At 33.7% G+C, this 24,889-nt stretch overlaps 1 protein-coding gene across 4 annotated transcripts in view; it reads right to left on the bottom strand.

Annotated features, from left to right (window-relative positions):
- The window catches only part of FSTL5 (follistatin like 5), a 718,704-nt gene that overhangs the window by 134,408 nt on the left and 559,407 nt on the right, over positions 1 to 24,889 (bottom strand). For all 4 annotated transcript variants that reach the window (XM_001500089.5, XM_023636361.2, XM_023636359.2 and 1 more), the window contains exons 9-10: positions 10,318 to 10,479; positions 5,713 to 5,847 (exon numbers count right to left, since the gene is read on the bottom strand). In XM_001500089.5, coding sequence (XP_001500139.2) covers positions 5,713 to 5,847; positions 10,318 to 10,479 — 297 coding nt within the window. The remainder of the gene's footprint in view (positions 1 to 5,712; positions 5,848 to 10,317; positions 10,480 to 24,889) is intronic.

Genomic DNA, 24,889 nt, shown 5'->3' with positions numbered 1-24,889 from the left:
TATATGCAGGATGCCTGCCACAACAGTGGCAAGCGGTGCGAGGGTCCGCACCCGGGATCCAAACCGGCGATCCCCAGGCTGCCAAGAAGAACATGCAAACTTAACCACTGTGCTACCAGGCTGGGCCCATGAGTCAATTTTTTTAAATGGGAAGAGAAATAATGACACTTTATATTAGGATATACAATAATATAGAAGTCCATATGCAATTATCCCCCTTTCTCCCTCCCTCTCTCCCTCTCTTCCTCTCTCGATATATATATTTATCTACATATCTATCAATATGTATCATTCATTTTGTAAACTTTCCAATTTCTAACAATTACTGGATTCTCTAAGCTTTTTTTTAAAAAAAATGATTTTTGTTCATGTTTCTAGCAAGAAACAAGTAATTATTTTCAGAAAGTAAGCATGAGTGGGCGGAAGAGGTACTACTTTATATCTAACATTAGGTTGAGTGCTTTATATGTAACATCTGCACAGAAATCCCTTAGTGAGTTAGTACTTATTCCATGTCACAGATAAGGAAAGTAAAGCTCAGAGAGGTTATATGTAAGAGCCCCAATGATCAGGCTGTTATGTGGTGAAACTAAGGCACATTCCAACTCACATCTTACTCCAAAGTTCATGATCTTTTGTCATACTAATCTGCTTTTTTAGATATATGTTATATCCCATCACTACCAAAAGATTTTTGGTGAATGTGTACAAATCAGTAATTTTTTAATATTTGCAAATAAGAAGAGTAAAGTCATCATTGATGAGCCTGTGACTGTTTCCTTTGACATTTTGAAAATATCTGTCAAAATACAAATGTGCTCTGTATAATTAACATTGGTCTTTGTCTATGGAATTACTAGAAGAGAGCCCAGAGTACTTCTTAGGATGGGGATTACAAAAGGCTGTAATTTTCCCTCGTGTGATCTTCACCTGACTTTGATTTTGGTTTTGTTATATAGAATTCTGACAGTCTGTTGATTATTAGGAAACATCCCAAGGAAAACTGTCTTCTACCACATTCTTACATTTTCAGTTAATTCTCTTCTGTAGCTACTAATATTCTATTCAGTTTACTTATTTACTATTATTCTGATTTTAACTATGTATATAACTTTCTAAAAATGAGCACTTTCACATCAACAACCACATATATGACATGTTCTTAATAACCACTGCAGCAAATGTGTGGAACACACACTTAAAAATTAGAGACACATTTAAGTGAGAGGTAAATTTGTTACTCTGAAAAAACCTGTGTTTGCATGCTTATAAAAGAGTAGAATATAAACATGAATTAGTAATGTTTGAGACTTCTTGGTTACAACTAAAATCTGTTAGTTGTGTTGTCAAGACCAATGTCATGAAACTTTTACCTTACTGTCTTTATAGTTTGTCTTTGTCTTTATAGTTTCAGGTCTTTATAGTTTCAGGTCTTATGTTTAAAAGTCTTTAATCCATTTTAAGTTGATTTTTATGTAGTATTATGTAAGATAAGGTCCAATTTCATCCTTTTACATTTGAATATTCCGTTTCCCAGTGCTATTTCTTAAAAAGACTATTCTTTCCCTATTGTGTATTCTGGCATTCCTGTTGAAAATCAGTTGACCGTATGTGCATAAATTTTTTTCGGGGCTCTGTATTCTGTTCCATTGATTTACGTGTCTGTCTTTATGTCAGTACAATACTGTTTTAATTTCTATAGCTTTGTAATATATTTTGAAATCAGGAAGTGTGATACCTCCAGCTTTGTTCTTTCTCAAGATTACTTTTGCTATTCTGAATTTTTTGTTATTCCATATGAAATTTAGGATATTTTTTGTATTTTCGTAAAAACTGCCATTGGGATTTTGATGGGAATAGCATTGAATCACAGATTGCTTTGAATGGTATAGACATTTTAACAGTGTTGTCTTCTAATCCGTGAACATGGAATGTCTTTCCATTTATTTGTCTTCTTCAATTTCTTTCATCAATTTATTTATAGTTTTCAACGTCTAAGTCTTTCACTTCCTTGGTTAAGTTTATTTCCAAGTAATTTATTATTTTTGAGGCTATCATATGTGACATTGCTTTCTTAATTGCCTTTTGGATAGTTCACTTTTAATGTGTGAAAATGCGACTGAGTTTTGTATATTGTTTTTCTATCCTACACTTTCCTGAATATGTTCATTAGTCTAAGTTTTTTTGTGGAGTATTTAGGGCTTTCTGTATGCAAAATCGCATCATCTGAAAAGAGAGAAAGTTTTGCTTCTTCTTTTATGATTTGGATGCCTTTTATTTCTTTTTCTTGCCTAATTAATGTGGATAGGACTTCCAGTGTTATGTTGAATAGAAATAGTTAGAGTGAGCATCCTTGTCTTTTTCATGATCTGAGAGGGAAAGATTTCAGTTTTTTACCATCGAGTGTGGTGTTAGCTATGGACTTGTCATGTATGGCCTTTACTATACTGAGGTACATTCCTTCTACATCTAGTTTGTTGAGCAATTTTACTGTGAAAGAGTGTTGTCAAAAGTGTTTTTGTCATGAAATGGTGTTATCAAATGCTTTATATTCATCTATTAGATAATCCAGTCATTTTTATCCCTCATTCTGTTAATATGCAAATCACATTCATTGACTTGTGTATGCTCAACCATCCTTGCATCTCAGGGATAAATCCTACACGATCATGGTATATGATCCTTTTCATGTACTGTTGAATTTAATTTGCTAATATTTTGTTGAGAATTTTTGCATCTATGTTTATCAGCACTATTGGCCTATAATTTTTTCAAAAAGACAACAACAAAAGGAACAACAAAGGAACAACAGACAAGTTGGACTATATCAAACTAAAAAGCTTCTGTACAGAAAACAAAGCAATTGACAGAGGGAAAAGACAACTCATGGAATAAGAAAAGGTATTTTCAACTCATATATCTGATAAGCATTTAATTTCCAAAATATATAAGGAACTCCAAGAACTCAATAGCAAAAATGAAATAACCCAGTTAAGAAATGGGCAAAGGACTTGAATAGATATTTCTCCAAAGAAGATGTATGAATGGTCAATACATATGTAAAAAGGTCCTCTACATCACTAATCATCAGCAATGCAAATCAAATTCACAATGATGATATCTAACAAGCCATACTTGTTAGGATGGCTATCATCAAAGTAACAAAAGAAAAGTGTTGGTGAGGATATGGTGAAGTTGGAGCTCTTGCGCTTTGTTAATGGGAATACAAAATTTTGCAGCCACTATGAAAACATTATGGAGGCCCCTCAAAAAATTAAAAATAGAACTATCATATGATCCAGCAGTTCTACCTCTGAGTATATATCCAAAAGAATCAGGATCAAAGAGATATCTGCTCTTCCATGTTCATTGCAGCATTATTCACAATAGTCAAAATATGGAAACAACCCAATGTCTATCAACAAATAAATGGATAAAGAAAATACTGTGTGTATATAACAATGGAATATTATTAAGCCTTAAAAATGAAGGAAATTGTACCATTTTCAACAATATAGATAGACCTAGAAGACATTATACTAAGTGAAAACAGCCATTTGTAGAAGGACAAATACTGTATGATTGCACTTACATGAGGCATCTAAGTCAAAATCACAGAAGCAGAAAATAGAACGATGGTTGTCAGGGGAAGGAGGGGGAGAGAATCGGAGTGTTGTTCAATGGTTATAAAGTTACAATTATAAAAGATAAATAAGTTCTGATCATCTGCCACACAACTTAGTGCCTATAGTTAACAATATAGTATGTGCACCTAAAACTTAGATAAGAGGGTAGATCTCATATTGTGTTCTTATCAAAATAACTTTTAAAATCTATTAGCTTTTACTCTTCATCCTTGAAAATGTCACATAATTTAAATACACAAGTAACATCTATAAATATTTCACTTTCAGACTTAGAAAAGACATTCTTCAAAGCTTTTCCTTGTATTGTCTCTTTCCTATAAGATGACTTTGAAAGTTCTGTAAATATAGATATTGTAAAGGCAGCAAGGATGTATCTTATAAAATTGTTACTTCTGATTTTAACAGCATACCACTAGCATATAATCTCAAAAAACTATTTAAAATGTATTATGTTGACCTGGAAGAGTTTAAAATAAGGTGAAAACATGATGTCAGGAACTGTTTATAATTAAACATATTAATATGACTAAATATATGGTTAGAGTTACATTAAATCTTCCCCTAAAATTTTCTTCAAATTTATGTGCTGGTCAGTAGTGATTCACTGTTTAAAGAAACTATGGCCAGGTGTTTTAATGTTGTAACTAGGGAAATATATCGAAAAATACCTGACCAACATTAAAAGAAAATCAGAGTTTGCAGAGAAACAGAGTTTAAATTGAAATGTCTAACAAACGTCATCATAAAGGACAAAGCAAACTAAAGTCTTCAATTGTCACCTAAAATTAATTTTCAACAGAAAGTGACTTGCAAAATGAATTTTCAATGGTAAGTGAATTGCAAATTGGTATTTAGCAGAAATACCTAAAAGGAGTAGAGTAAAAATATTATGGTGGAACTTATCTAGTCATTAAATCCAGCTTTCTTTTCTCTTTTCTACCTTAAGAATTTTCTTATTAAATATTTGCTGCTAATGATGGTTGTCCTAGCCAGACAAAATATGGATAAAGATATACTGGTAGTCAGGACATAGATAAGATCCTCCATCCTCATTGGATCCACTCATATCTACAGGCACTCATTGATTTAAAGAGGAATAAAAAGATTCCTGGGACAATGCTTCGACCTTGTTTAACAAACTGGATTCAGAGAAATGGGAATGCCAAACTAAAGGGCCCTCAAAACATCAGGGCCTCTGCAAAAACTTAGATTAATAGGAGTTATAAACAAGTACAAGAAATCAGACTGAGGAGTAAGGAAAACGATCATTACAAGTACGGCCAGACCCAATCCCAAAATAGCTATACTGTGGAATGTGTGGACCAGAAGGAAGAGAACGCCTATAGAGCGCTTACTTGATAAACGCTATAACAGTACTTTGAGTTCCAAGCAATTCAGTTGTAACCAAAAAATCCATTTTTAGCATCCCACTCCATCTATATTCCTTTCACCAAGTAATAATTTTTTTAAAGGGATGGTGCATTTTTCTTATTACTTCATAATACAATCAGGAGACAGATACAGAGATGACAAAGGATTCCAGCTCTAAACAGAGACCAGTCCATGGAGTGGTGTTGGTACCAAGGCAGTGAGTGTCTCATGGCGGTGATAACACCTTGCCTGTGGCAGAGAAGCATTGCTGTATGGCCATGGGGCCACTGAATACAATGCAACTGACAAAAAAAGAAAGATACGAATTTATTCAACCCATAGGGTGTCCCTTGGGTATATTTTGGGATCTTGAATTCCCCAACTCACTTGGGAGAGGGATTTTCCAAGGGATTTGAATTCCTGTATGAGCAAATGGGAAGACAGGACCCGAAACATCCTATATACACTTGTGAAAGAAAAAAAAAATCATTTAATGTTACACTAAAAATGTCACAAGCTTATTCTCTAATCCTTAAATCAACTTTTATATTTCAAGATTCTTATCCTGCCTACATACAAAAACATTTTTTAAGGTATTGTTCATTTCAGAGTTTTCTGATGCCTCTGCTTTTTGAAAAACACTTAATTGTAAAGTTAAGTACAGAGGGTGTGTGTGTGTATGTTCAATACATACAGGTCTTTCTAGCAGAATCTTCCACAAAAAGAGAAGAGATGTCTTCATCCACTCCTGCTTCATTCTTTGCGATACAAGTGTACGCTCCTGTATCTTCATAGCGCACATTGCTTATATGAACCTCACTGCCATTTGCTGAAAACAGAAGGCAAATGCAACTTGTAAACTACAATTTCAGTTTTGGTACAGTGCTTTCCGATTACACAGTCAAACAGTTCTCTTAGCTTGTCCTAATTAAACTATTTTCCTTCCTACTTCCATGCTTTGGAGGCGTGCCAAATTATTCCACAAGCATTCAAGTGTTTCATAACAGTGCTGTCACTCTATTACAGAGAGCCCAATACATACACACTGTAACAAATGCACACACTTTATATTTTATATTCATTTCCTGTTTCTTACATTGCATAAGTATTTTATATTGATAACTATAATTTTACTTAAACATTTATTTTTAGTCTTCAGAATCCACTGTGTCCCAAGCTTTTACAACAGTTTTAAATAATACCACTGTGATTCATTGACAGAAGAATGCATATGAAAAGACATTTTAAGAAAGAAATTAACTGAGCTACCTCATACAAATATAATATGACCTCCACTTATCAAGTATATTATTGAGTCCATATTATATATCTGATATTATTAGGTAAGGAAGACATTAAGATAATAACACGTGACTTGTGTGTAAGCTTTCAGTCTTTTCTCAGAAACAAACTTACAGTAAACAATATTATAATACGGAAATTGATATAGTTAATGTATAACCAAAAGTTTAAGGGAATGTTTAATCCAATGTTTAAGTCTTGGTAAAATAATATTTTAAGCTAATTCCTAAATAATGAGTTGAATTTCCCAATGTGGAAACCAGAGTTTAATTAACCATTTACTATATGTTAGCAATATACGAAGTGCTTTCACATATATTATTCTTTAATCATCCCAAATAATGCGCAATTATCAGATGAAGAATCTGAGACTCATAGAATGATCTTATGCAAATCACCCAGTTCAAAGGGTAAAGGCTAAAGTTCAGTGTTTGCTGTGTTCAGTTGTTTCTTTTTTTCTCTTCTCTTACCTTCTTTTCTTTCTTTCTGTATGTGTCTGTATTTGAGTGTTTATGCATGTGCTCCACATTATCCCTTCACAAGAACAATATGTACCATGTGCAGTAGAAAGGAAGATGACTTATGGTGACAAAAATAATTGGTGTGGCTGTTTGGAGAAAGAAAGTAGAATCTAATTGGGAAGAGAGCTTGAATGCCATCTCTCTGATCCCATGGCTCTCAAGGGATGTGAATGGGATATGGAGAGGCAGTGAGTCTTTGAAGAGGGACAATCACTTAAATCTCTTGGACATCTTTTCTCAGTTTATAAACGTTACCGCACATCTCCATTCCACCCATCCCTTGCTGAGAATCCCTACTCCAAAACAGAGGTTGACAATGTTTTGTTTTGCTTTTGTCCTGTAAAAGGCCAGATAATAAATATTTTAGGCTTTGTGGGCCATGCTCTCTCTGCGGCAACTACAAACCTCTGCCACAGCAGCATGAAAGCAGCCTCAGACAATATTTTTAAAAATGAGTATGGTTGTGTTCTAAATACAAAAAACAAGCAAAAAAAGTTGCTTTATTTACAAAAATAGGCAGCTTTCCGGATTTGATCTGTGGGCTTTAGTTTGCAGACCCCTGCTCTGAAAGACAGGGAGTGAACAAAATATTTAAGCCTGCATCAGTTTTTTGTTTTATGTGGAATACGGTCCTCTCCAAAGAATATACCTGTACTTTTCTTTCAAGACTTGCACGCTTAACAATCTAAATCCTCTAGATTTTTTTGAAACATCGAGTCAATTTATTCCTTCTTCAAATTCTGTCTTCTTATTAGTCTTATATATTCTCATAACCTATATGCCCCACTGTCTTTCCCTCCTTCCGTCCATAATTTGGCATTTCTAGATGTTTTCTATTCTATTGCCAGAACTACCAGTTCCCTCCTCTGTTTATCATCCTGACACATCTGCCTTACTAACCTCCAGAACTAGAACAAGCTGACGTATCTCTCCACCTGGTGTCCCTGTGTCTAGATTTCTGAGTAAATAATGAGACTATTGCACAAGCAAATTTACAAATTTACAGTTTTCAATTTGCAAGATGTTCAATGCTACTTGATATTCATTTCACTTGACCTTCACAGCTAGGAGCCTTTCATATCCTACTCCACTTTTATTTCCAATCTTTACTCTTCGTTTGATGATTTTTGTGATAATACTAACCTCTCACTCTAAGCAAGTGATGCTGTTTTTCAAATCACGAAGTTCATAGAAGTGATTAGAAAGTAGGCCCAAATCATTTGGCAATACACACATGTATCAAACTACCATGTTGCACACCTTAAACTTATACAATGTTATATGTCAATTATATTTCAGTAAAGGCTGGGACAAAACAAAGCAAACCCAAAACTTCTTGTTTCCATCTACAGCTTCACCTTTATTTACTTATCAGAGGAAATTTTCTCTGGTTCTTTCCAAGGCAAATCTCTCCTCTTTTCTTGTTGACTTTTACAACTCTTTGTTCATCCTTTCTTCCCTCCATTATCTACACATCTTTCTCTTTCCCAATATTCCTTAAAACCAGTAAATTGTCCAAGAAGAAAGAAACATCCTCATTAGTCCTAACTCTTTCCACCAGCATCTACTAGCTTTTCTTTTTTCCTCTTTTCAAAATTTGGAAGGAGGTTTTTATACTTCTTACCTCCTCTTCATTTCTAAACCCACTGAAGACTGATTGCTACTTATATTACTCTTCTAAATGTCGCAAGGACAAACTAATCACCTAACCCATGAACACATTTGAATGCCCCTCCTTGACCTCTCTGTGCATCTGACCTTGCTGAGCTCTTTCCCATCTTTGGCTTCTTTCCTTCTCTTCGGTAGTGTCACCTTATACCCTGCTTCTTTGCTGATTCTTAGTCTCCTTGTCTTATTTTTCTTGATTTGCTTACCAATAAAATATTTCTGCATTTCTAGGATTTTACTTACTCTCATTAACATATTATTTGATCCATTGCCATAGTTATTTAGTTAGTGCCTAGACTTGGACCTCACATAGAAACGCTAAATAAGCAACTGATTAATAAGTCAATAATTAAAAAACTACAATATTTGGTAATATGTAACCATATGTAAAGCCACATGGGAGTTCACACTCCTATGCACCCAGATTTATCTCTTAGGTTGTGCTTCCTACTCACCTTTTATTATGTGTCATATTCTCTCAAACTTTACCTATTTTCTTTTGTTTTTAAAAATAACAATACCTATTTTACAAGGGACCCCATTCTTTCAATGTTGAGTTTGGACTGTAACCATTTTCCCAAATTTGCTTTTCTGTTTATTCCCGGAAGCAAAGATATAATATGGTTTACTGCTGGGCAGTAAATGGGCAAGAGATGACAAAATCAGAAGCTAATTAGAACTTTCTTCACATGAATTTCTGTTCATCTGGTCAATCCTCTTCTCTTCTTAAATTATAGACACCAACACATAATCAGTAGACATAAATTTGTTGGGTATACTTATATTAATATAGAGACTTCTAAGATTCAGGTTTTAAAGATCAAAAATGCTTTCATATGTCATTTTTGACTTGGAAAAATAAATATGTTTGAAAAAGATTTATTGAAAAATGTATCTGATAAAATCCATGGTTAAAGAGGAATAATAAGAGAACCCTGTGCTTATAGAAATAACAATAAAAAAGAAAATATATTCATTTCTAGCATTATGAATTGAAGGAATTTAAAAGCATGGAACAAGGAATACATTGCTATGCAACAGACACTCTAGTAAAATGACTTGTCGTGCTACTCTTGTCAACAGAAATAATATTTGTATATTTTTTTACCCACTGGTATAATCAGCATATGTGCAACTACTTTTGCATTAATTAGATTATTTGGAATTATAAAGATTGTTTTTATTTTTCACTTGATGCATATTTGTGATTATTATAACTGTATGATAATTGATTCATTATATCTACACATTAGAACATTAAAACATGTAGAAAGTTTTATATATTAGAATGCCATAACTTTAAAACAATGTAAATGCGTAACATATTTAGTAATGTTTTGATTGTTTTCTCTCTTCACTTGCAAATTATGCTGCAAAACATTGGCTAAAGAATTTCTATATTATTGAAACTGTCTATAGTGAATATTTTAACGTATGATTTAAACATTTAAACAGTCACTTCAGGAATGTATTCTATGAAGAGATCCAATTATTCTGTTCAGCACATCTGCTATAATTCAGAGGACAATTATTTAAAAGATATATAATTTAATATTTTACTTATCACCAAAATAATGACATAATTAATCATTATGACAGGACCATTATTTAACACATTAAAAATATTAAAGAAATCTATTTCAAATATAATGTCTTAGGTACAATCATATTTTTTTCATATTTATGACATTCTGTTACCACCAAGACTCATTTTATTTTTTTCCCCAAGTAACATAAAATGTGTTATAAATTTTAGTATAAAATTTCTACATGGTCATTTAAGAGAAAAAAATGCAAGTAAAAAGCACCTTGAAGCGTAAGTTGTTTGGACAGCTTTGGTGTGATATCAATTCCGTTCTTTAGCCAGCCAAGCTCAGGGTTTGGTATGCCCTCTGCATGGCACCTAAGACTTGCAGTTACCCCAGGTTCTCGAGCCTGACTCTCTGGATACACTCGGATTACTGGAGGAACTAAAAAAAGAAATGGACAGGAAAGTGAATTAGTGATCCATATCCAACGTTTGATTTTCCAAAATAAACAAAAAATTACAATATTGGAAATTGCACATTATATATTTTAATGATGTTATCTATTTCTATAGAGCTTAATTTACAATTATAATTATCTACTAAAATGTACCAGTGTTCCTTGGATAAAGGCTAGCCTGAAACTGTGCCATGGAAAATACAAGCTAAGCCTCGTATATCTTGTTTCAGTAATTAAAGGAGTCCTCGCAGAATAATGGAAACATATCAAAAAAATCAGAAACCAGTTTAAAGGGACTCTCATTTACCAAATATAGAACAATTTAGCATTAAAATAATTAGCAATTATAACGGAGTATAAAGAACTAAATAATACTCTATGAATTCTGTTATATAAATAAATAAATGAATGCATGACTGGGAGAAAAGAGAAAGCTTTTGCTTACTATAGCATGTTAAGAAATTAGGATGACAATTCCATTTACAGAAGTACCCACAAAATAAAATATTTAGGAATAAATTTCACCAAGACTTTTACACTGAACCCTACAAAACATGTTGAAAGAATTTAAAGAAAACCTAAATAAATAGAAAGACATCAAATGTTCATGGATTGAAAGAATTAATTTGTAAGATAGTAAGAATTGGTAAGAATTATTGGTAAAATGACAATACTCCAAAATTGATGTGTAGATACGCTGTAATCTCTATCAAAATTCCAACTGAATTTTTTGCTGAAATAGAAGAGCTAATCCTCAGATTCATGTGGAACTAGAAGGAGCCTCAAATAGCTAAAACAATCTTGAAAAAGAAGAACAAAAATGGAAGTCTCATATTTCTGATTTACTAACATACCACAAAACTGCAGTAATCAATAAAATGTCACACTGATACAAGGATAAAAATATAAATCTATGGAATAGAGTTGAAAGTTCAGAAATAAACCCATACATCTATGATCAACTGGTTTTCAACAAGGATGCCAAGAAATAGTCTTTTCAAGCATTGATACTACAACAACTGGATATCCTCATGTGAGACAGTGAACTTGGACCTCTACCTCACACCATATATAAAAATTAACTCATCATGAATCAAAGACCTAACTGTAGGAGCTAAAACAATAAAACTTAAAAGAAACCCTAGGAGCAAATCTTCTTGACCTGTATTTGACCATGGTTTCTTGGATATGACTCCAAAACACAAGCAAGAAAGAAAACTAGATAAAGTGGATGTCATCAAAATTTAAGTTTTTGATTCATCAAAAGACACAATCAAAAAAGTATAAAAACAACTGACAAGAGTAGGAAAGTGAATTGCAAATTATATCCGTTAAGAGACTAGCATCCAGAATATATAATGAACTGTTATAACTCAGTAACTAAAAGGCAAAGGAAACCATCTTCTGCACAGCAAAGGAAACCATCAACAAAACAAAAAGGCAACCTACAGAATGGAAGAAATGTTGGTAAACCTCACATCCAGTAAGCAGTTAATATCCAAAATCAAGATCCAAAGCAAGGAACACGTACAACTTAATAGAAAAAATTAATAACCACAATTAAAAAATGGGCAAAGGACATAAATAGATATTTTGCCAAAGAAGACAAACAATAGTCAATAGGTACATGACATCACTGATACATCAGGGAAATGAAAATCAAAATCACAGTGAGATATCATTTCACAACTGTTAGAATGTTTATTATCAAAAACACAAGAGATAACAAATGCTGGCAAGTATGGGAGAATAGGGAATCCTTGCACATTGTTGGTGGGCATGTAAACTGGTATAGCCACAACAGAAAATAGTATGGAAGCTCCTCAAGAAATGAAAAGTTGAACTACTTCCACCTCAATAAATTCAGCCTTTGTACTTAAGTAAGCATTAACTGATACAGATTCCTTTTGAACTTTAGCCTGAATATTTTCATCAGTAAAAATTAGATTTGATTGACATCTCCTTTTTTGACTCTGTGACATATGTCAGTTTTTCTGGTGATAGAAAGCAATACCATCAGCAGCAGTATTTTAAGAGAGAAAATAAAAATATATTCATAGACACCATAGAATGTTTGTCCTGAAACCCTCGTGGTAATGTTGACTTAAAGACGAGTCACAGAGAGATTTATTGGCTTCCTCAGGTCACACGGCCTGTTAGAGTCCAGAGCTGAGACTAAAATCCAGGGGGCTTTGAAACCTGAGCCAAAGCTTTTTATATTTCATGCTGCTCCTAATCAACCTGGCTGATCTAGGTCCCTAATAGTCAAGAGGAAAGAAACTCTGATGGGTATTAAAAGCACCTTCCAAATTTAGATGAGTCAGGTTTCTCATGGCCAAAAAAAAGAGTAGAACTACCTTATGATGCAGCAAATCTGCTCCTGGGTTTATAGCCAAAGGAAATGAAATCATTATCTCAAGGAAATATCTGTACTCTCATGTTCATAGCAGCATTATTCACAATAGTCAAGGAATGAAAACAACCTAAGTATTCATCAGTGAATGAATGGATCAAGAAAGGGTAGTGAATATGCACAATGGAAAAAAGAAAGAAATCCTGTCATTTGCAACAACATGAATGAACCTGAGAGTATTATGCTAAGTGAAATAAGCCAGACAGAAAAAAACAAATACTGTATGGAATCACTTATATGCAAACAAAAACCAGAAACCCAATTTAAAAACAGACAAAGGGTACAAACTGTCAGTTATAAAATGGATGAGGCCTGAGAATCTAATGTATAACATGGTGACTATAATTGATAACACTGTGGTGTATGATTGAAATTTGCTAAGAGAAAAGAACTTAAATGTTCTCAAGAAGAAAAAGGTTAAAAAATGGCAAACAATTTAATTAAAATGTAAGCTAAGGACATTTCTCCAAAGAAGGCATTCAATGGACAATAAGCACATGAAAAGATGTCAAAAGTTTTTGAATGGACTATAAATCAAAGAACTGTACACTTAAAAATGGTTCAACATTATGTGAGTTTTACCTTTATGAAAAAAGAAAAGAAAAACAAAGAAAAGATGAAGAAAGATTTTGGATTAAAAGGTACTAAATAAGAAAATTAACTAAATGTGGGCCGGCCCCATGGCAGAGTGGTTAAGTTCCCGTGCTTTGCTTCGGCAGCCCAGGGTTTTGCAGGTTTGGATCCTGGGCACGGACATGGCACTGCTCCAGGCCATGCCAAGGCGGCATCCCACATGCCACAACTAGAAGGACCCACAACTAAAACATACAACTATATCCTGGGGGGATTTGGGGAGAAAAAGCAGGGGGAAAAAAAAGAATATTAACTAAATGCAATGTAAAATTCAGTAGCGGATGCTGGACCAGAAAGAATTAGCTATAAAGGTATTATTGGGAAGACTGTCAAAATACGAATATGGACTGTGGACTAGATAAGGATATTCTATCAATGTTAAATTTCCTGATTTGATAATTGTATTTTGATTAGATAAAGTCACTTTCTTTTTTTTTTTTTGAGGAAGATTAGCCTTGAGCTAACACCTGCTGCCAGTCCTCCTCTTTTTGCTGAGGAAGACTGGCCCTGAGCTAACATCTGTGCCCAACTTCCTCTACATTACATGTGGGATGCCTCCCACAGCATGGCTTGCCAAGCGGTGCCATGCCCACACCCGGGATCCGAACCTGCAAATCTCACGCCCCCGAAGTGGAACGTTTGAACTTAACCACTGCACTACCTGGCCATCCCCCAAATCACTTTCTTTTAAGAAAACATACACTGAATTAATTAGTGGTAAAAAGAAAAATTATCTCAAATTTATTCTCAAATATAAATATGTACATATGTAATCGTTGACATTAAAAATGAGATGGCTTAAACACATATTAGACATAACTGAAGAGATAAACTAAAAGTGAGATCTGGATCACTGGAGAACTTTCTGCTTCCAATATTACTAGATATGTGACTCTTATTAATTCTAATCAATCATCTTTCTAAATGGAACTTAAAATCCTGGTCATCTATACACATTATAGTGAAACTGTAGAATATCAAAGTAAAAGAGAAAAAGCATACGAAGCAACCCAAGGAAACAAAATGACACACAAAGTAACAAAAGTCAGACTCACAGATAAATTCTTACAGAAATGCTGGAAACTAAAAAGAAATTATAATCAACTTCATGTCAATACATGAATTTAAAATCAACATATTTCTAGAAACACCAACTTCTAGGAGATTCTATACAAAAGTAGTACAAAATCTAAAAAGTCAATAACATTTAAAGAAATTTAATACATTATTAAAAACCTTTATTAAAAGAAAACTGTAGAATTTTCCAAAACTAAATAAGAAATAACACCAATCTTACATAAATTCTTCTAGAGAATAGAAAAGAAGGGGTGCATTTCCTTGGTAGTGTTAAAATATCTGTACAAATCCATTGACGCTTCTGTCTTTAAAAGGGTACAAACAATCAGTTCTAAGATGGATAAGATGAGGAACTTTCCTCATCTTACATATGCACTGGACTTAATGACCCTCTGTTAACGAATAGAATATGGCAAAGTGATGGTGCAAGATATCCAATATTAGGTCATAAAAAGTATTGCATCATCGCCTTTGCTCTCTTTTGGATCACGTGCCCTTGGGGAAGTCAGCTGCCACAGCATAAAGATACTGAAAGAGCCTTATGGAGATTTTCACGATTCAAGCGAGAGAGAGGCTCCATGCCAACAACCAGCAAAGTACAAATAGGCATGTGCATGAGCCATCTTGGAAGTAAATTCTCCAGCTCCAATCAAGCTTTCAGATGAGTGCAGCTCTCGTCAACAACCTCAGAAAAGACCTCATACCAGGACCACCTAATCTAAGCTGTTTTCAAATTTTTTATTTCATTTCTCTATTTATCTCATATCTCTATTTTCCTATTTTTTCAGAAGATAATAAATGTTTGTTGTTTTAAGCCCCTAAATTGTAGGATAATTTATTATGCATATATATGTGTATGTATATATATGTGTATATATATATATATATGTAAAATAAGCTCCTTTATAGAAGAGGTTTCGCCTTATTCAGTTATTCCATCCCCACACATAGCTGAATGACTAGAGAACTATAGAGCATGGACAGGTGTTCCACAAGTGGTCCACAGGATGTGTGTTACAGGTTTATCACACCCATCTTTTATTCACACTCACACTTTAGCATTTCCTAACTACAACTTGGTAAATACGGAAAAACACTCTAGTTCTGAGTCGAAGAATTTTCTGCAGAAGCTATCTTAGCAAAAGATAATAAACAGAAAAGTTTTGTTCACCTGTACCATCTTGCTCTTTGCTTAATAATGCATGTAGTACTCTGAACTACCTAACTTCTTTTGTTTTCACTCATTAGAATGCATGTCAAAGACGCAAGGTCAGTAACCAATGTGAGACTCTTTTTAGGGCCTCAAATCCAGCCCAGAATTAATTTCACCACTCTTCTTTCTAGGGGACTGGAGGAGCCATTGTATATACGAATTGACTATATGAGTGACTAACGAATAAATGTTGGCCTTCCAGATTTATTGAAATTGCAAAAGCAACGCAAACCAAAGGAACGGTTGAAGCCACCAGGTCAGGCTACAGATATGCCTATCACTATACTGGCCCTTTAGTTCCCCTTTTGGCTATACTCTAGAGATCTTAAACCAGACTCATATCAATTATAACACAAAGAGAAGGTGGCTCAGGGGGAGGAGTCCTCAGAAAGGGCAAATAATCCTTTGAGCTCACAGCTTGTACTTGACCTTGTGTATTGCCTTTAATAGTCTCAGGAACAGAAAAATAATAGACTTCCAAAGCTCTGAGCACCAGAATTCTGCAACACCCTTCCCCTCTCTCATAAATACAATTCAAAACAAACACAACACACACAAACATCCACAACAATGATGGGGAGCAAAAGCAAGATCTGAGTTTTTTCTCTTGATAACTACTTAAATGGCTTATTTTGAAATGTCAAATACATTTTCAAAAATAGTTCTCATAATACTTCTGCACTTGCTTTCCTGGTGACATAGAGTATATGTTTAGGCTCTTTTGCTATATTTAGAACAGAGTAGTTTTTGTACATTTTACTATATTGGAAGTTCAAATAAATCTTTGGAGAGATATATTAATATGCTTCCAGCTAAACTACATCATTGTAGGATCCAGAGTAAAGAGACTCTTTCAAATACTCAGACCTAATCTCTAATCTCTTAACAGCTTGACGATTAGGAGATGAGCTTTTTAAAAAGACTTATATTGAGAGCCAAAATGGACAACTATTATCAATAAATATTTAACAAAAGAAAGTGTATCTTGCCACAGAACTTAGAGCCAAAGGAAAGATCAATGTTTCTTGCAACACTCTTCAGAATAGCAAAAATTTGAGACAACAAAATATATTTCAAAATTAGCCCCAAAGGATGCACATCAATGAAGTCAATGCTAACAATAGATTCTACATCATTCATATTAGAAAATATAAATACTATATGAGGGGCCAGCCTGAAAGCATACCGGTTAAGTTTGCTTGCTCTGCTTTGGCTGCCCAGGGTTCGCCGGTTCAGATCCCGGGCAAAGACCCAGCACCGCTTATCAAACTAGGCTGTGGCAGGCATCTCACATATAAAATGGAGAAAGATGGGCACAGATGTCAGGTCAGGGCCAATCTTACTTGGCAAAAAGAGGAAGATTGGTGGTGGATGTTAGCTCAGGGACAATCTTCCTCAAAAAAAGAAAAAAACTTATACGGGTCACCTATACTCTCACTGTTACTCCCCAAAGGACAACTTTCAAATGAGATGTTCAATTTCCCCCTGCATTCTTAGCGGTTTCTACTTTATCAATACATTTGTACACAAACTGACAGAAAAACAATGAACAATAATTTTTGTTACATTGAACTTTTATACCCAAATAGATAATATATGTTTTGGAAAAAACAAAAATCTCATTTAATATGCTTTGCATTTAGTATATTGGTATCAAGTGATGGTCTGCAAAATATCTCTAAACTCAGGTAGAATTGAAGGATAAGTGATTGGCATAACAACTATTTAACCTCAGTGACAAGCTACACATTTAAGAGTAGGTTATGTTTCCTGGGATACATATTATGAAATATAAATGAGGATTGATGGCAGCTGAATTAAAAAGTCAATAATCCTCCAGAGAACATTTCAAGCCTTTTGTTACAGTCATTTTTAGTTAAGAAGTGCACTCTATGAACCTCTCTTCCCTTTCTAACGGCAGTGCATGAAAAAAGAAAATGATGAAGACCACAAAAGGGTTTTCACATTGGATGTAGAGTCCAGTTTGTGTTCACTATCATGAAAATCTTTAAATAAGTCTCCTAACATTTTAAGCAAAAGATGATATTTACAAGTAAGTCTATACACTGAAAATTCCCCAGGGCTCTTCAATGCCTCACTAAAATAACTCAGGAAGCTATTTAAACTAGCTGGCTTTGATACAATATTTTGAAATAAAGCCAAGTAATATCAACATTAAATAATATAATATTGTATGTATATATACATACAAATGTTAAACAGTTGAGATTACATATTATTCAATTATATTCTATGAAATATAACCAAATCAGTTTCTCTCCCTTAAAATGGAAGGGATACAAGAGGATGTAAAGATATGAATTTTACTCATGAATAAAATTGAAGTATAAAATCTGATCTGTTTATTTTGATTTTTAAGATAACAATTTACAAATATTTATTGAGCAACTGCTGAGTGCAGTTCATTGTGCTAGGAGACTCTCTCCCCATCACTCACATGCTCTCTTTTATATATTAAGATGTTGACTGAGTTTTATATATTATCGTGTTCAAGTTTTGAAATTAGCCAAATGGAACACTAGAAAAAAATGCATTCTTAGCCTAAATTGTCTTATTTAGTACTGATCATAAAGGTAAATGTCCCAAAGAAGTATCTACTGGAATTCGACTACTTGGAACCTAAATATAACTTCTGAGTTAGGTTTTTAGCAGAAGTATATAAGATATATTAGAGATCCCTGAAAAATTGTACTCTAAAATGTAAAGCTCAAATGAATTATCAATGCATTGATAGTATTTTAGAGAAGTATTAGTAATTCATCTCAAATAGATGTAACTTCTCAAGGAAATTGAACTTCTTCTTTCTAATGCCCAATTAAAGTAAAGGATATCACCATGTGACTAAATTAAACTAAAGTAATAAAATTGCATTTAATTTATCTAAGAGTTCTTAGGTCATAAAACGCAAATAATTATATTTGGAAGACTAGTTGGTCTAAGAATATATACATAAAGCTAATTCTTTTCTTTTTTTTTAAGATTGGCACCTGAGCTAACATCTGTTGACGATGTTTTTTTTTCTTCTTCTCCCTAAGCCCCCCAGTACACAGTTGTATATTCTAGTTGTAGGTCGTTCTGGCTGTGCTATGTACAACACAGCCTCAACATGACCTGCTGACCCAGTGCCATGTCCACACCCAGGATCCGAACCAGTGAAACCCTAGGCCACCAAACCAGAGCATGCAAACTTAACCATTTGGCCATGGGGTCAGCCCCCACGCTAATACTTTTTAACTACTTATAGAAGCTAGAAATGGAAATGGGGTTCTGATACTAAAGTATATTAAATTTAGATATCCAAAAGGTAGATAAGCTAAAGAAAATAAAGTATAATTATATTTTCTTAGACTTTCTTTCTGGAAACTTTGAAGTCTACATGGAATCAGTTGTAAATATTTATCAGCTCAAAACCATAAAATATTTAATAATAATAGATAGATATAAAACTGGGTAAAAGTCAATGACTATACTTCTCAAAGGTCCATAATAACTTCATTGTATTAGAATAAATCAGTGCTTTTCTCAACATTAGGAAGGCTCTAATAGAATCTATTTAATCTAATAATCCTTCAATCTAATATTAGAAAGGATCTAATGGAAGAAAATAGATCTCTATAATAGTGAGCCCTCCTTCTTTTTCATCCTGCAACTTTCATCCTGTGAGCTTTCTTTAGAAGTCGCTGCACTATTGCCGCAAAGTATGAAAACAACATAACCTGGGTACTTTGGGGGCCTGATTTTAGTCAGGTGGCAGAGAGCACTGACCCAACACAGTGACTTCACTCTACCTGGAAACAAAAATAAATTTAAGGTGAATCGTCAGGTCAGTGGTATGTAAACAACTAAACACTAGGTATTTTTTCCTTTTCTTGATGCCATCGTCTTCTATTCTTTTGAAGGATTCTATCCCTGCTCCTCCACAAATTATTCACACAGCTGCAACTGTTAGAGAAGGTTCTAAGAAAGCTTGAGGGGAAGAATATAAATGTCTCTGAAGTAGTGCTGACTCACAGCAGCATCTGGATTGTTCTGTTTGTATTACGACTTCCTTTGTCATTAAAGCAACTTTGCTATGAAAAATTACAGACTAGGTTTAATAAATATTTTAAATGCTACTGAGCTTGTCCAATGCCTTTTGTCTCTGACATTATTAAAGCCATCAATTTCTCTTTAACTTTGTCCCAAAGCAGTCTTTTTATATTCATGACTTTCACACTGCCTCTTGTCAATATTACAAAACTCTCTGATCCCATTATTGCAGCTTCATAAAAGTGTAGAGGATGCGACAAATGATGGAGGCAAAATATAAATTAACAGCAACATACTTATGGTCATAAACTTTTGTGATTTTTTCTTAGATGTTCCTATTTATCCTACAGTATTGCAACAAATCACAACTTTCTAAACTATTTTGAAAAGGACAGTAGTTCATGCTAGTTTAACTTAGATTTATTCTACTAACCCCTTTTAATCCCTGATTTCGAAGTCTCAAAAGAAATCCTCTCTGAAACAGGAAACATAACAATAACATTCAAGGTAATAATACATAGGGTGATGTTTTTCTAAATGTATGAAAAATAAAATCAAGAATTAATGAAAAACAGTATAAATTTAATGCTTGGCACATGGTGGATGTTGGGTTTTTTCTTAGAACTTTATTTACTTTGATTTAATGTATACTTAAATTAAATAATTCGTCAGAAGATCTCAAATTATTTGAGGCAGTAATCGTGCCATGAATATATTATAGTAACCCTACCCATTCTGAAAATTTGAATCTATCGCTAACACTTACTGCTATGCTCTGAGAGATAAAATATCCAATTTCTCTGAGTCTCAATTTCCCCATTTATAAAATTTGAAACCCTGCCTGGGATTAAATGGATTAAAGGGAACAATGTATAGCAAGTTCTCAGCCCACTGCTAGACACAAGTCAGCAAGTCAGCCAGAAAACCCGAGGTGTCTTACACCCACAACTTGCTTTTTGGAAATGTTTTTTGCCCATTACACGTAAGACGGGGCTTAACAAGAAATATGGCAAATATATTTAATTTCACTAGTCAGTAGCAATTGATTAGTAGAAATGGACTTCTTGGAGATATGAACTGGAAGCAGCCTAAGCCCATGTGTGGATTCAATAGGAAAGAAAACTATAATCGATCAGCAATATCTGCCAGGACTAGACAAAGGAAAGTGGAAGCAAGATACACATTTTGAAAACTTGCTTAATGTTCAAGGTGTAAATACAAACTATCTAAATACAACATATGAATAGATTTCTTCAAAGCTACCTCTAAAGAAATTCTAAACAGGTCAAGTGTATCTTCTAAACTCTTCTTCATTCACATTTGCACTCCATTGGTTATAACTAGTAAGTGCGTGTGTACTCTAAAAAGGTGATTTTTGTGACTTGGAAGTAAGAAAAACAATTGCATTAGTTAGAACTTAAAAAGATAAGGAAAACATATGCCACTCAATATAATATTAATATGCGTGGCAACAAAATATATGATTTTGAAAGATTTTGTTCATAACTTTTCCTACAGCTGTTACTCTAGCTAGCCTTCTCTGCTTCCATCCTTTAGGTAGGAAGCGGAAGAACTTTAAGAACATGTAAGACTACAAAACATAAAACACCTCACATTAGACAGGATTAGTCAAGAAGCGGATCTTAGATCACAACCTGGAATTGACCAGCTATGTAATTTTGGGAGACTTATTCCACCTCTGTCAGTATCTGCTTCTTCATTTGCAAAGTGAACATTATGATGAAATAATATGTGACAACACTTTAAAATATAAAATGCCTCGCAAATAGAAAGAAATAGATTCATGATAATGTTGTTGGTACAGATGTTGGTGAAAATCTTTTCAATAGAGCAGATGATGAAAATTACAAATTAAAATAATTTTGTTCAGGGATTTTTTGATTGCAAACTAATTTATGTAAAAAGAAAAAAAAAAACCCTACCAGTTTAGACACTTAAGTTCATCTATAGCTATCCACACTTAGCTAGTCTATAATTCTGTATAAGAGATATATATATATATATTTTATCATGTGTTGAGATCCAGTTTTATCAATGTGAAGTAATTTCTTAAGAACCTACCTATCTTAGAACAAATTTTACATTTGCTAACAAACTGAGGAATATAAATATAATATCCTAATTTCAGAATGCGCCTCTTAATAGGAATTGTAAATGCAATCTACCTGTAGTTGGAGAGAGTCATGTGACACCAAGCGTTAGTATTAATTTACTAAATATGTGAGGATACTTAATTTGAAAAAGCAGTTGAATAAAGTAGCAGTAAACTTTGTTTTGAGCAAACATTATTTTACCTATACTTTAGTCAAGAATAACTGTCGAAAACAATCCTTAAGTTTTGTTGTTAGTCCCAGTGACCCTGTGCACAGCAGCGTGGAACGCTGCATGGTCTTATGCCATCTTCTCACTTTCTGATGCTGCATCAGACAATGCTCTGCTGCTCCTCATAGGGTTTTCATGGCCAAATTCTTGGAAGTGGCTGGTCAGGTCCTTCTTCCTAGTCTGTCTTGTTCTGGAAGCTCTGCTGAAACTTGTCCACCATAGGAGACCATGCTGGCATTTGAAATGGCCCTGGCATAGCTTTCAGCATCACAACTACAACAGCCACTACAGTATGATAACCGACAGACTAGTGTGGCTGTTCCTTGATTAGAAAACAAACCCAGGCTGTGGCAGTGAAAGCACCGAATCTTAACTAGACCACTAGGGCTGGCTAATCCTTGTTACAAAAGTACAAATGAAACTGTAGCCTTAAAAAATTATGTAAGAATCATACTAAGAGTAATACTTACTAAACAAAGAGAAAATATATGACAACTTCTTTTTTTTTCCTGAGGAAGATTAGCCTTGAGCTAACATCCACTGCTAATTCTCCTCTTTTTTCTGAGGAAGATTGGCCCTGAGCTGACATCTGTGCCCATCTTCCTCTATTTTATATGTGGGACACCTGCCACAGTATGGCTTGATAAGCAGTGCTTTGGTCCCCACCCGGGATCTGAACTGGTGAACCCTGGGCTGCCAAAGTGGAGTGTGAGAACTTAACCTCTATGCCACCACGTCGGCCCCATGACTACTTCTCATTAAAACAATTTATTATTTAAATTTTCATCATTAAGTTGACTAGCATCTTTAGGTTTTTATATCAGTAAAAATATTGCATGGCACACATATAAACTTGCTGACTCTACTCTGAGGAGAATTAAATGCTACTTTAGAATTAGCGCATTTGATAATTTTAAGAATATCCCTTAACTTAATGGACAGTTTCACAGGTTTTTTCCCCCACTAGTCAAGATCTACTTTTTTTATCTTATAGAAGCATGATCAAAATCTATTCCTTCTTTAACCAAATCCTTGGACCACATGAAACCACACCAATCAGAGCCTGAGATCCATGTTCAACACATACAGCCACATGTACTTGGAAACTTCCTAAGCTTTCTGAGTCGTGGTTTCTTCAATCATAAAATTAGCACATTAATAATAATTACCTCAAAGAATTTCTGAAATAAAAAAAAGATCATGTATGTAGAAAATCATTAACAAATGCATAAAAATATAAATTACTGATTCACATTGGATATATTTTATTTACTTTTAATTTCTTCTATATTATTGATTTCTTAATGTAGTCATATTTATTATTAAAAACACAATATAGAGAAGCATATAGAATATTAATTGTCTCCCTCAGCAGATTTTCACTTTTTTTTTTTTGGTGAGGAAGATTGGCCCTGAGCTAACATCTGTTACCAACCTTCCTCTTTTTGCTTGAGGAATATTGTTGCTGAGCTAACATCTGTGCCAATCTTCCTCCATTTGATGTGAGATGCCACCACAACATGGCCCAATGAGTGGTACCAGGCCCATGCCTGGGATCTGAACCACAACCCCCTGCCAGAAGCAGAGCATGGGAACCCAACCAGAAGGCCAGCCCCTTCACCAGATTTTTGAAATGATGAGTTTTAACCTTTCAATGTACTTTAAGTTTTATCTCTGTCCTTATACAACATATATGCACACGTTTGTTTCTTAAGTATGGACTTAGTCTTTGTATATTACTTTGGATTTTTTCTTCATTTTAGATATCTTAGATATATTTTAGGGTAATATATATAAATTAGCTCACTATTTTTAATAGATTAATAATATTTCACAGTATGAGGGTATGATAATTTATTCAATTTTAATATCGATGATTCAGGAGACAGTTTTATTATTATATATTATATATCATATAATACATTATATAATTGGGCACAAAAATCATCCTTGTGTTTACATACTGTAGCTTTCATTTTTTAGATTAGCTGAATGAAAGAAGACTTGCTGCATTAAAAATGTATGCATTTAAAATTGGATGCTAAATTACTACACTAACATTTTGTAGGAATCCCTTCTCCCTAAACTAACAAATTTATGAAAGGGTCAATATACACAAATTCATCTGTAATAGATGTTACTAATCCTCCTAATTTGGCAAATGCTTCTTCATTTTAAATAAATTAAATTTCATTGATTGCTACCTGGGTGAGTATGTTTCCCTATTCTCATTAGCCTTTCGATTCCTTCCATGAATGGTCTATTTATAACCTTTACCTATTTTTTCCTTGTTGATATGTAGGAATACTTATTCAACTAGAGAAATGTATAATGATCCTTTATTCCTTATTTGTACAGTAAGTGTTTTATCTTCTGTATTTATTTTGAATAATTACAATTATTTTAACATATGATATCTCCCAATCTAGGAACACGATTATTTACATTAGTTTTCAAGTCTTTCAATAAAATTTTATAGTTTTCTTAAGTTAGAATCTGAATTTTCCTGCTAACTTTTTTTCTTGAACATTTTCTTTTTTTGCTGTTAAGGGAAAATATGTCTTTTGCATATATTCATAAATAGTTATATATCTATGAGCCCTAATTTTCTTTTAGTTAAAATACTTTTACATCTTTATCCCTTGGGTTTCAGAGGTAAGCCATA

The sequence above is a fragment of the Equus caballus genome, chromosome 2 (assembly GCF_041296265.1).
Source record: "Equus caballus isolate H_3958 breed thoroughbred chromosome 2, TB-T2T, whole genome shotgun sequence".
Taxonomy (NCBI): Eukaryota; Metazoa; Chordata; class Mammalia; order Perissodactyla; family Equidae; genus Equus; species Equus caballus.
Note: the sequence above shows the minus strand (reverse complement) of the source record. Positions and strands in the feature narration are given on the sequence as shown.